The sequence below is a fragment of the Aspergillus tubingensis genome (assembly GCF_013340325.1).
Source record: "Aspergillus tubingensis WU-2223L DNA, scaffold_3, whole genome shotgun sequence".
Lineage (NCBI taxonomy): Eukaryota > Fungi > Ascomycota > Eurotiomycetes > Eurotiales > Aspergillaceae > Aspergillus > Aspergillus tubingensis.
This window is the reverse complement of record NW_023336277.1, coordinates 2,130,729-2,142,858: the sequence shown is the minus strand read 5'-3', so window position 1 is coordinate 2,142,858 and position 12,130 is coordinate 2,130,729. Positions and strand designations below refer to the sequence as shown.

At 49.9% G+C, this 12,130-nt stretch overlaps 3 protein-coding genes across 3 annotated transcripts; all 3 read left to right on the top strand.

Moving 5' to 3' along the window:
* Positions 1 to 2,052: 2,052 nt before the first annotated feature.
* On the top strand, positions 2,053 to 2,859 carry AtWU_01859 (haloacid dehalogenase, type II; the record flags this gene model as incomplete). The annotated part of the gene is made up of 1 exon (XM_035496973.1): positions 2,053 to 2,859. The coding sequence occupies one exon, from the start codon at positions 2,053 to 2,055 to the stop codon at positions 2,857 to 2,859; it is 807 nt and encodes a 268-aa protein (XP_035352866.1).
* A 405-nt stretch (positions 2,860 to 3,264) lies between these two features.
* Positions 3,265 to 4,371, top strand: AtWU_01858 (uncharacterized protein; the record flags this gene model as incomplete). The annotated part of the gene is made up of 3 exons (XM_035496972.1): positions 3,265 to 3,276; positions 3,333 to 4,217; positions 4,270 to 4,371. The coding sequence occupies 3 exons, from the start codon at positions 3,265 to 3,267 to the stop codon at positions 4,369 to 4,371; spliced, it is 999 nt and encodes a 332-aa protein (XP_035352865.1).
* Positions 4,372 to 10,836: 6,465 nt separating this feature from the next.
* Positions 10,837 to 11,634, top strand: rasB (Ras small monomeric GTPase RasB; the record flags this gene model as incomplete). The annotated part of the gene is made up of 2 exons (XM_035496971.1): positions 10,837 to 10,914; positions 10,987 to 11,634. 2 exons carry the CDS (start codon positions 10,837 to 10,839, stop codon positions 11,632 to 11,634), a joined length of 726 nt encoding a protein of 241 aa, XP_035352864.1.
* Positions 11,635 to 12,130: the final 496 nt, after the last annotated feature.

The window sequence follows — 12,130 nt, the reverse complement described above, 5'->3', positions numbered from 1 at the left end:
GGGAGGCGTTTAATTTCCGCGCTTTGTACTCCATACAGTACTACCTGTGCTCGTTGATTCCCGAGCCCAACACAAACCAGAAGGGGTGCACGAGAGGAACAGTCGGGAAGGATCCTTGGGTGCTTCCGTTCAGCTTAGCTCCCCACTTATCATTTCCCCTGTTCCCTGGTTCAGGACCACCTTGGGAGACGGCCCGGCGCTCAACTTTTGGGTAGTGTCTCCAGTCCGGAAATTACATACCAGGGAGGCGGGGAGACTGAATGACCCTTTGCAGACTTCCTTGCTGTTGGCAGCCTGCGAGGGAAAACGTCTCCTCGTGATCACTTCTGCGTCAACGGACGGGATCTATAGTAAACTCGCCTTTCCTGTCACCAAATCATCACGGACCTCTGGGGTGGATATGTATTCATATCGAATTCATTTAACGGCTTGGCGACCATCGATGTTTGCCGTCTGCGATCACCTTTCGCGCGCGGTCCGTGTGACGCAAGGCGATGATGTGCGTTAGATCGTAAAGGAATGGAGCAAAAAGGACTTGTCGCCAGCTAGTATCTATCTAGTTATCAATCCGGTGTTGCTCAGTCAAATCAGCATCCGACATTCGTCCCTGGCTCAATTAAGAGAACGTGAGCAGTTACGTACCAAAGCCAATTGGCTTGCAGTCTAATCGGCTGTAGTCTGCGCCGGCTTCAAGCTTGGCGACCCACGCGGCAAGACGGACTGGAATTTGCGCCTTCCGGCCTTCGTCTCAGGGGTAAACCGGACCTGACAGGTCGGCCGTGCGTTACCTGAACGGCTGTGCAGGCTGCAGTGTGAAGTAGACAGGGATCATACTTAGACAGTCCATATTAAATCGTTGTATACAATAATAACTATAATACTAGTGTTAATATCCTAATATCCAGTAGTGACTCGTTAATACCTCGCCGGAGAACATCCGCGGTTGGTCTGGACTGGTCCGGCTGGTGTCTCGGATGTTGTCGCGTCGCTCCAGAGAGCACCAGGATCAACTATCATAGTACTAACAACGCATCCCGAAAGAGGCGATCACATAGATAGTGTCTTCCTGGCTAGACTAGGAGACCGAAGAGACCTCCTTGGCACAGTCGACGAGAGTCGCTACTCCGGTCTTAGACAGACCAAGATCACGCCGTTTGAAGGATCATCGGGCTGCAGCTGTCATTATCCAGGAAAGGATAACTAAAAGATGCCCTGGTCAGCCAACGGTGAACGTTCAATGCAGGGCCAGCGATGCGCGGACCTCCAGTGAAAACGTAACCCCGTACTTTCCTGTCTATTAACCTGAAGCAGCGATGGATGGTGATAATGTGATAGATCCAGGGATCACCGCAGCTTGTGGGGTTGGGGGAACCTCATTTAATACTTTCTTTGCCTCTCCCGTCTCTGTACAATCGTGTTAGAGCAGCCAGTCGGGAGTCTAATCCGAATTCTGAACAGCAAATAGAAGTAATGAAAGTCTCGTCACTTTTCGAACACGGCACAGAGAGGAGGGGGTAGAGAGCTGAGAAAGGAGGGGGTTGGTCTATGGGAGAGAGAATGAGAGAGAATGAGAGAGGGAGAGTCGATCGTTTTGCATGCTTTGCATCGCCAGAACTCTTGGCTGATGTTTCTGCCGGGACACACTTTCTTCTCCTTCGCCATTCTTTCCCCTCATGACTTCATCGTCGCTAATTTCTTCTATTTTTTGCCCAAGGATTGTGGGATTCATATATCTAGATAGGTTAGACAAACAACTAGAGCCGTGGAATCATCAGTAGGAAGTGTTGTTGATGCTTTAGCTCGCTCGGCGCCTTCGGACATCCTCTCTGCTACACCGCAGCGTGCATACCTTACAGATCCGCGAAGTACCGCTATAGAACGCATCTCCTCCGTACCCCGTACACACATTCGCCAAGATTCAAAGCTCTAAAATTACGTCCCGACAGACAGGCACCTTCAGCGGCGTTGTGCAATACGGAACACGGACAGTGACACCCGAACCTTACATCAGGTAGATAGGTACGCCACACGAGTCAAATCATACATTCCATCATGTCGATCAGCCCACTTCCAAAAGTACTATTCTTTGACATCTTCGGCACTGTCGTGGAATGGCGCTCCTGCGTTACTCGGGCCCTGATGAAAGCGGCTGAGCATGCTCTGCTCGATCCTGGAAAGCAGCTTCCAGCGGACGTCCGCGCACGGGTACAGGCAATGAGCCCCGAGGACTGGCAGGCCATTGCGGAAGAATGGCGCGCGTCCTATGGCCGGTTTACGAAGGACTTTCAGCCATCATCGACGTTCGTATCGGTCGATGAACATCATTATAGTTCCATTCAGCAGTTGCTCCACCAGTACGGTCTCCACGACATTTTCTCTGATGAAGAGCGGTGGGACCTTGCACTTTGTTGGCATCGCCTCGAGCCTTGGTCAGACTCGGTCGAAGGCATCAGGCTGTTGAACCGTCGCTTCCAGACTTGTACGTTGTCGAACGGCAATGTGTCCCTTCTAGAAGATCTTTTGAGACATGGGTCATTGCCCTTTAGTAACGTGGCCAGCGCTGAGCACTTCGGAGCCTATAAGCCCGCCCTCCAAGCGTATCATGGAGCAGCCAAGCGGTTCGGCTTAGATCCCAGTGAGTGTGGTATGGTAGCAGCGCATTTGTACGATCTCAAAGCGGCAAAGAAAGCAGGCTTCATGACGATCTACGTCGAACGGCCCCAGGAGGAAACCTTCACCGCTGAACAAATTGCCGAAGCCAAACAGGAGGGTTTTGTCGATTTGTGGCTCGAGCATGGCTACAGCGGCCTAATTGGAGTGGCTGAGCAACTTGGTGTTCAGAAGGAAACGAGGCTGTAGGATTGAATTCTTGGGGGTGGAATGGGTCCAGGCGCTGGCTTTGCACGCCATTTGCCGAGCACAAAGTGGTGCAATGTCATCTGCACCACCCGAAATATTGTCCAGGGTATTCTTTCTACTGATGCAGTCTTTCCTGTCATTATATTCAGGCATTAGCATATCCCCCTACACGCTTGCTTTAGGAATGACGATAACTTAGTCTTCGGTTAAATTCTCCAAGCTCTGCCCCGCATCATAAGATGTCATCATCGTGGCGATTTGTCAGCGCCCACACCTCAGGATATGTATAAACAGAAGCTGACTGACAGTTCGGACGGTAATACTGTAAGCAGTGCGCTCATCTTCCGGTGCTACTTGACATATCAATTACCTTGTCGGCTTTAAACCGATTCAGTTGTTAGCAATATGGCGGAACAGGTATAGATCGTCTTTGATGAGTCTGTCTAGAACACGGGATAGCTAAGCTGTGACAGGAATCCCAAGTGCATCGCCATGCTGATGCAGATGGTCACTTCCGACGCAAGGATTCCGCCTTCCGCTCGGCCGTATCATCAGATCCTGATGCAGAATTTCCTGCTGAAAGGGATCGTTATGTTCTATACTTGAACTACGGATGTCCGTGGGCGCACCGGACCAACCTGGTTCGATCTCTCAAGGGCCTAGAGGACATCATCCAGCTCGTCGTTCTGGACCCTGAGCTGGGCCCCGAAGGTTGGTTCTTCTCTGGCCGATGGGGATCCGCAGAAAAAGATCCCTTGTATGGGTTCACAAAATTGAGCCAATTCTATTTCAAGGCGCAGCCGGACTATGAAGGACGCTATACCGTTCCGATGCTTTGGGATAAGAGGAAGGAAACGATCGTGAACAACGAGAGTGGCGAGATCATCAGGATGCTTTACACAGAGTTCGACCATCTTCTGCCGGAGGAGCTGCGTGAGGCCAACCGGCCTGGCGGAGGATTCTACCCGGCACATCTGAGGTCAGAGATTGACGCAATGAATGAGTGGGTGTATCACAAGATTAACAATGGAGTGTACAAAACCGGATTCGCCACAACGCAGGAGGCTTATGACGCGAATGTGTATCCACTGTTCGAGGCCCTGGACCGCGTTGAGCAGCACCTGGCACAGCCAGGCCATCAACCATACCTGTTTGGGGAGAATATCACGGAGGCGGACATCCGACTGTACACGACCATTTGTCGGTTCGATGTAGCCTACTACCTGATCTTCCGCTGCAACCTGAAGATGATCCGACATGATTATCCGCTGCTCGACCGTTGGTATAGACGACTGTACCATGATGAAACACAGCGTACCCGAGGCGGAGCATTCAAGAAGACCACTTTCTTTGGCATAGTAAGTGAACCGTGATAGTCGGAAGGTGGCAATTGCTAACAGTCTTGAGCAGTACAAGTTCAACTATCTGAAGGCGCTAGGAAAGCGATCGGGCAGTACTCAGACGATCATACCGGCTGGTCCATTCCCGGACATCCTGCCCTTCGAGGCGTAGTGGATAGTAATGATCACCAGTGGCGCGTGAATAGATTTGCGCGGATATCGGGCATCGCTGTTCGGCATCACAGGGTTTCGATGTTACCATACCCTGCGTTGCTTGAGAAATGTGGATTAAAAGGGATTATCGAGCGCACAGAGCATGTCCTGGTTCCCGGTTTTGCTCGTCCTTTCCTTAGCTTAAGGAGAAGCGAAGGACAAAATCCACGACCAAGCTTCCCATGAATTGCTTTACGCAACAGCCACTTTGTCAAAACAGGCGACCGTTAGACTAAAGAACACTGGTCACTTAGTATGATGAAAGGAAGTAGTTTTGCAGTCACCATATAACTACCGGTCGGCTTATTAGACTTCAAGGCCGCAATTAGACTTTGCTAGTCAGGGCAGTCGAGGGGGCAGATGAGGGACCATCTAACGAGGAGAGGCAATTGAACCCGGGGGGGACATGTCTAACGCAGAGAAGACCTCGCATACTATCCGCATCCCCCGAGGCACGATGCCCGACTAGAGAATTGGTCTACTTCCTAGACTGCCTTGGCAAAAGCTGTCGGCCAAAATGCCCAATCCGGGTCTGGACAGGATTGCCAGGCACGAGGCTTTTTCTAAGATCGGTCAGGATGGATTCGAAGATCGGTTTCATCTGGTCGCAGACGGCTATGCTCTGTCCTAGTGGACGGCATGCAAGACGATGAATGGAATAAAAGTTGAGGAGGGGGCAAAGGTGGGCTCGGCACGATATATTCGTAATATCGTAAAAGAAGTGGGTGGGAAGGAAGCCACCCAGAATGCGTCTAGAAGGAACTAGATATTCGCGACAATTTCCTTTCTCTGCGGAGGTCCTTTCAGGGGGTTCGAACTATATTACTCGCTTCTATGGAGAAGCAGGATATGTGGCGGATTCCACTTCACCCATGCAGAGGCAACGGATAGGGGGGTTTTTCAGTGGAAATAAATGAGACATCGGACATAAGTATGGTTTTTTGGGGAAGGAAATCCAGACAGTAGAAGAGTACACCTGTCGTTGACGGGGGGAGGAATGGGAAGGAAACGACCAAGGTTAGCTGTTGGTAAAAACTAGAAAGTGGAAGCTGTCAGGATGCACGGGGATCCAAAGCCATGTGCAAAGTGGGCAGGTTACCTAGTAAATAGTCGATACTAGTCACTAGCCGGTAATTAGTGACCCAGGCAGGTGGGACGCCCTTATTTTTTTTTTTTTTTTCTCTTCTCCCCTCTCTGCTTCTTACGCTGCTGTTCCCCCCTGATGCGTTCGCATGCTTGGCCGCAGATGGTGCACTGTTTCTCTAGCAACCAGGGCCCTCATAATCCTCAAGCAGCAAGCTGCATGCGCTGGTTCAGAAGTTATGCATGATCGGTGGAGGTCGAGATAGTTAGTTATCTACATTGATGCAGGTCCTTCATGGGGTGCATGCAAGTCATGCAGCCGGTAGGTCTAGGTTGGCCGATGGAGAGGGGAGAGGGAAGGGAAGTAAAACGCACTGGCGGTTATACTAAATATTAAGTATGTATGATGTTGCCGCTCCTAATGTAGGGGTCCTCGACTGGTTTTTCTACACAATACATACATACATCTGTTGTTGAGAGTTGTTAGGCGTTTCATTTCGAGGAGGGAGAGAGAGAGAGGAAGAAAAAATAATAGTAAAATAAAAAACATATATAGAACAAATAATAATAATAGTAATAATGATAAAGAAAAATAATATCAAAAAAGCCTTAACCAAAGAATTACTCATTACTCATAGCTTTCTTGACTGGAGCAGGTACGGAAACATGAATCTGACCTGTTCCGGACTAGCCGGCGGTCCATCCACCGTTGAAAGACGTGCGAGTCAGCTTTGATTGTGATGGGACGAAGACTAAGCCGGTAGCGTCGGCTACGACTAACAGACACACCAATGAAGGGAGCGGACATCCCGTCGGTGTCAGAATTTTCTTCCAGATTACCTATCATGAAGATGACCAGGTCCGGCGATTCAGTGGGAATGGAAAGACCGACAGATTTACTTCCCCGAGGAGAATGGATTCTGGACCACGGACCGCCGTCCAGTAGATATCAACCACACAGTACTAGATAGCAGTAGTTACTACTTAGTAGTAGTTAAGTAGTCCCCGAGAGCTACTTTAGCCACCCACGTGGAAGGAAATGGGGCCGGGATATTACTCGCGATGCTATTTAAAATGATGGATGGCTTCAAAGTCCCAGGGGATAGGCCACATCACGATGGGTTCGCGTTCCTGGTGGATTCGTCGTTGATTAATTCATATTAATCTAGATGTCAACAACGGTTGGAACCCCCCGAGAAGGAAGGTGCTTAACGGATAGATAGCATACAGTAAGCGGGATTCTGCTTGCGACGAGACATTAATGCCTACTAGTTGTGGTAGTGTGCGTGTGTGTGTTTTGTGTGGTTATCCAGGGGGATTCATTATTCTCTTGTTGAATTTACAGTTTGTCCTCCCGTAGCCGAAAAGACGAAACCCGGTCACACTCGCGGTAAACCAGAACAGGTAACTAATGGGAGAATCAAGCAAGCGAATAGGAAGGATGAATCAAGAGCAGGCCGGTACTCCGGAGTAGGTTCTTCTTCAAAAGATCGCGCCTATAATGTGGCTTGGTAAGAGTTTGTTCGCTCTCGGTCCGGTCAATCGGAGGAAATTTTTCTTTCAATCTTGGTCGCTCCGCACGATCTCGATGGGATGGAAGTGATTCGAAGACTGACTCTGGGTGCGTCGCTGTAGTAGGCAGTAAGCTCTAGCTCAAAGGAAGGGCCGGAGGTCCAACTCTCGCGCTATGGACCGGCCCGATACTTGATCTGTACCTCCAACAATAGTAGAAGGTCACCCAACAGATAGCCAGCAAAGTTCAGAATATGCTATTAGTTAGTTAACTAACTACGGAGTATAGGTATTTCACATCGTCTTCGAGGTTGGAGAGCCCTGTGTTACTAGTCAATTAGGTCTCTTTCTTTCAAGGTCAACGGTACATGCAATACTGTGCTACCTCGAACAGTTGATCTCTCCTAACCTATTTAGTGTGTCTCAAGGGGCTAACATTTTAGCTCATGAATGGTGACCTTTTGCTTCCGATAAATCTCCCTATGCTGCAGATGCAATAGGGGGGGAAGGACAATACCTTCCCCTCCCCACCAGGGTGTCTCCAGGGATTTCCCATCCTCGAACTAAGACTGACCGGAAGCCGATTTGTCAAACGTCATATACCGCGGCGATGGAGACTTTTGTTCTACTTAGCTAGCCCCTTTTCGTTGTTCGAGAACGCTACTAGTCTTCTACGGTGTTGGGGGCACCTATATCCACGAACCTGTTACTGGTGAACATCAAGGTTAACTCCCCAATAGTGTGCAAATAATGACTAATAGAATACTCGTAACTCACTAGCATTGTCCGAGGTCGTTGAGGTTTCCCACGCACTTCTGGTTGACAAACAACGACGCTTCGCATCTCAGGTACAATGGCTCTTGGGCGAATTTGTTACACTTTTACAAAATCCCGATAATCAGGAAGATTGGTTTTAGTCCGGTTCCCCAGGGGAGAGAAGGGGGGCGCGGAATGTTCTTTCCTTCTCCCCGTCGCACTTGAGTGGAACTTGCGACTCTTAGGGCATCGTCAACCGTGAAAATCCTCCTGCTACACGGGATGGATGGGTCCTCATGGACCTACTTTGGTCCATACAGACGAGTGGCTTGCTCCATAAGGCGTCATATCGAGCACTGCCTTTCTGGTCCCTTGGTAGAACTTCGGGCAGTCACCTGGTGGCGCAAAAGGTTCTTGTTCACCAGCAGGTATCTAGCTTTACTCGCCTGGGCACGGCATGAGCAAGTGTGGTATGGTTTGCCTTTCATCCATCGCGGGTTAAATGTTGGCACCACATGCGCATTGGATTTCTCTTTGCGCCAGGCGAATGATTGTTCCTTAGTGCCTCCGTGATAGGGACACTCAGAGCTAATGAACTTGTTCCTGACTCCTGATCCAATCTGCAAATCTGCAATCGGGGCGAATACCATTTGTTACCAGTTACCATGCCCGTTCTGACTTATGTCTGTTGTGGGGAGCCAGCCTTGAACTTAGTGTTTCCATGCACCCACATCGTGTCTACCCGAAACCATCTCAAGACTGAACCTCAAATTGAATGCAACTCCTTGTCCTGTAAGCAGCGGACAAAACAATCCAGGTGGGACAGGGACCGGTTTATGATGTAAAGCACGAGGCGTCGCAGGCAGCAAGCTTTAAGCTGGTCGTTCGTTTGGAAGGTTCTGTGGATAGACAAATGCAATAGGTAGTTCGTTCCTATGCAATTCTAAAGATTCCTTCCCAAACATATACCCATGTCAGACAATATGGTCCAGATTCTAGGTTGATCTCGGTTCACTGTATGGGTTGTCGGGTTCAAACTGGTTCGTTCCCAGTGTGCGTGGTCGGTACAACATGATCAGAACAGCGAAGGTTGGGTCAACTCCTGCAATTCCCCAATTTACTTGGTAGAGTGTAATCTATATGAGAAATCTTCGATTCTACGTCAGAACGAGAACAGAAAAGAGAGGGAGCGAGAGAGAGAAGAGGAGGGGTTGTTGTTACCTGAAAGTAGCGGATACCCACCGGGAGACTTCCATACCGGGCAAAATGACCGTATCATACCGTACCCTACCACTTGTTTCCACAACTTCCCGTGGGTCTTGGGTTGCAGCATTGTCCAGCTCCAGATTACTACCTTCTTACTTACCTTCAGTAAGTAGTAAGGAAGTTGACTTGGCCACTCACTCATTCACTCACTCAACTTAATGACCTGACGGATTTGACTGCCTCCTGCCTGAGAACTGTCATCCTGTGACTTTTTTTTGACTCTCTCGTCTCATCCACTTCTTTCCTATCCCCTCCTTCGGTCGGTCTACTTGACTTTACTTTACCTGACTTACTTCCACCCCCTCCTCCTCCTACTGCAACTTCCTCCCTTCTCTGTTCTTCTCACTCCATCCATCTCGCCTACACTGTATCATTGTTGCCTCTGCCTTCTCTCTCCCATTATCACCTTACGATCTTTTCGATTCAATCCCAACTCCAATTGTGTCTCGTCCGGTTAGGTTGATTCTAGTAAATCATTGGTTCCGATCTAGCCCATCCATTGATTGATTTCCTACTACTACCACTACTACTTACCTCTTGAAACTAAACCGCGGTTGTTGGTCTCCAGCAGGGATCATCGTCTCCGCTACTTCATTATCTATCATCCCTCTATCCTAGTCATCCTTTTTTTCGCCCTTTCTTTTCTTTTTATTTAATTTTTCTATTTTATTTTATTCTTCCTCATTTTAATTTTCCCTTTTACCCTCTCCATTCCATCCCCTCATCATCCTTCTATTATTTCTTTCTGTACTTCTTGGAATCCTTCCCATCCTCTGTTCTCTCTCTATTCCTCTCTCCCTCTTACTTTTCCATTTTCCTCGATTCCTCCTCTCCCGGGTACACCTCTCATTCTTCGGGACCTTAAATTGGAACCATTCCCAAAACAACAACAACAATTGGGGGTTGCCCCTCTTCCGTCGAATCTTTTCCGGCCAAGCCTCTTTGGACCTCCTCTCCCTTTAGGTCCTGCGCCTCTTCCCCTCCTCCCCCTCCACTCTCGTCAAAACTCAGCATCCCCCCCGAAAAAAAAGTCACCTTTTGCAGCCTGCGGATACTTTCTCAGTACATCCGCTGCTGGCGATCATTGTCTGCGTCTCGCCCCTCACGTGGCAGAATTACCTTGAGGCAAACCTTCCTGTGTGTCTCGAAGCTCGGGCGAGCCCCGTTCATCTTATTTTCTTACGTTCACGCGGAGTTCCGGGCCAGCTCACTAATTGAACTCCGCCCGCTTGTGCCATTCTGCAGCTGTGGGTGGCCGCTTATTTGAGAGTCCTCGAGCCAAATCAAGAGGTTCTCCTTCACCACATTCTCTTCCAATATTTGGTTGCTTTTCCCCCCTCCATTGCTTTAGAGGTCGCAGTAACGAGATTTCGGCGACTTCTTGATCGCTCTTCGTTCACACCTTTCTCCCTCACTCTCTTTCCTCCCCTAATTCCCACCCTCTTCCCACTGCGTTTTAGGTACGTATTTTCCCCTCCCTTACCCCCTCCTCTGGCCTGCTCCTGTCGCTTCCGGTGTGGACTGGTGAGCTTGGACTGGGGGTCCAAAGGCAATGGATTCCGGTGGCTAACCGCACTACCCAAATAGCCGTCCTCCTTAGGACCCCAGCGTTTCGCGAATCGAAACGCTCCGTTCCCGCGTCCGTGCTCACCGTGGAGCCTTCATAGATCTCTTTGCTTTTCTTTTCTTTCCCTCTCTTCCTCTTTTCACTCCTGTGGTCTTTACCCACCCCCGGTTGTTCCCCAGTGACACACCCAATCATTTCTCAACCTATCACCCTACCATTCTGGTAGATTAATCATTCACCATGTCGGGGAAAATGACATTGTACAAGTTGGTGGTGCTAGGGGATGGTGGTGTCGGAAAGACAGCCCTCACAATTCAGGTTAGCCCTTCGCGTACCCGCCCGCACTGGTGTCCCGACAACTGATCTTTGGACCTTGGTCTTTCCCAACAGCTTTGTCTAAACCATTTCGTTGAAACCTACGATCCGACCATCGAAGACTCGTATCGTAAACAAGTCGTGATTGATCAACAGTCGTGCATGTTGGAAGTACTGGACACAGCAGGTCAGGAGGAATATACTGCGCTGAGAGACCAATGGATCCGTGACGGCGAAGGGTTCGTCCTCGTTTACAGCATCACCTCGAGAGCTTCGTTCTCCCGCATACAGAAGTTTTACAATCAGATCAAGATGGTCAAGGAATCGGCCAACTCCGGATCGCCCTCGGGGGCCAGCTATCTGGGATCCCCGATTCACACGCCTTCGGGGCCCCCGCTTCCGGTGCCGGTCATGTTGGTTGGTAACAAAAGCGACAAGGCCGTTGAGCGCGCCGTTTCGGCTCAGGAGGGACAGGCGCTCGCCAAGGATCTTGGTTGCGAATTCGTCGAGGCTTCCGCAAAGAACTGCATTAATGTGGAGAAGGCCTTTTATGACGTGGTCCGCATGTTGCGACAGCAGCGTCAGCAACAACAAGGGCGATCTCAGGATAGACGAACGACCGGTTTGGGTGCCGGGCGTGATCCTGGTCCCGAATATCCCAGATCGTTCCGGCCCGACCGTACAGGAAGCCATCGCCGCCCTTTCAAGTGCACGATTCTGTGAATAGTTGGCTCCGCACGGCCCGTTCAGCTGGCTGATTGATTCCCTTCCCGGCTCCTAGATGCTGGCCCCTGCTGCTTCTGCTGCTGCAAGGATCACACACCTATATTTCTCGATCAGTCAGTGATCTGATAATTTTTTCGCATTCTTATCTCTTTTTCCCTCGTCCCAACTTACGTCTGCCTCTGGCCTCTCTATCTCATACTTCTCTTATATGACCTCGTGGAGGTTCGGACCAGGGGCGGCATCTTTCCCATGTTCATACCGGTTGGTCGCAATGCGCCGTCCAGCAAGATCTTTACGCCAACGTACAACTTTCGACCTGTTTATTGTTTCGTTGACGCTCGTCCTCTCGGTCTCCAATCCTCGCAGGTGCCCAATCCGAACAGATGCGAGGGCGGGTCAGCGATTGTGCTTGATGCATGAACCATGCTTGTTTATTAATAGTATTATATGTGCCCGGGGGCTGGATTTTCTTTCGCGTCCATGGCAGGGTGTT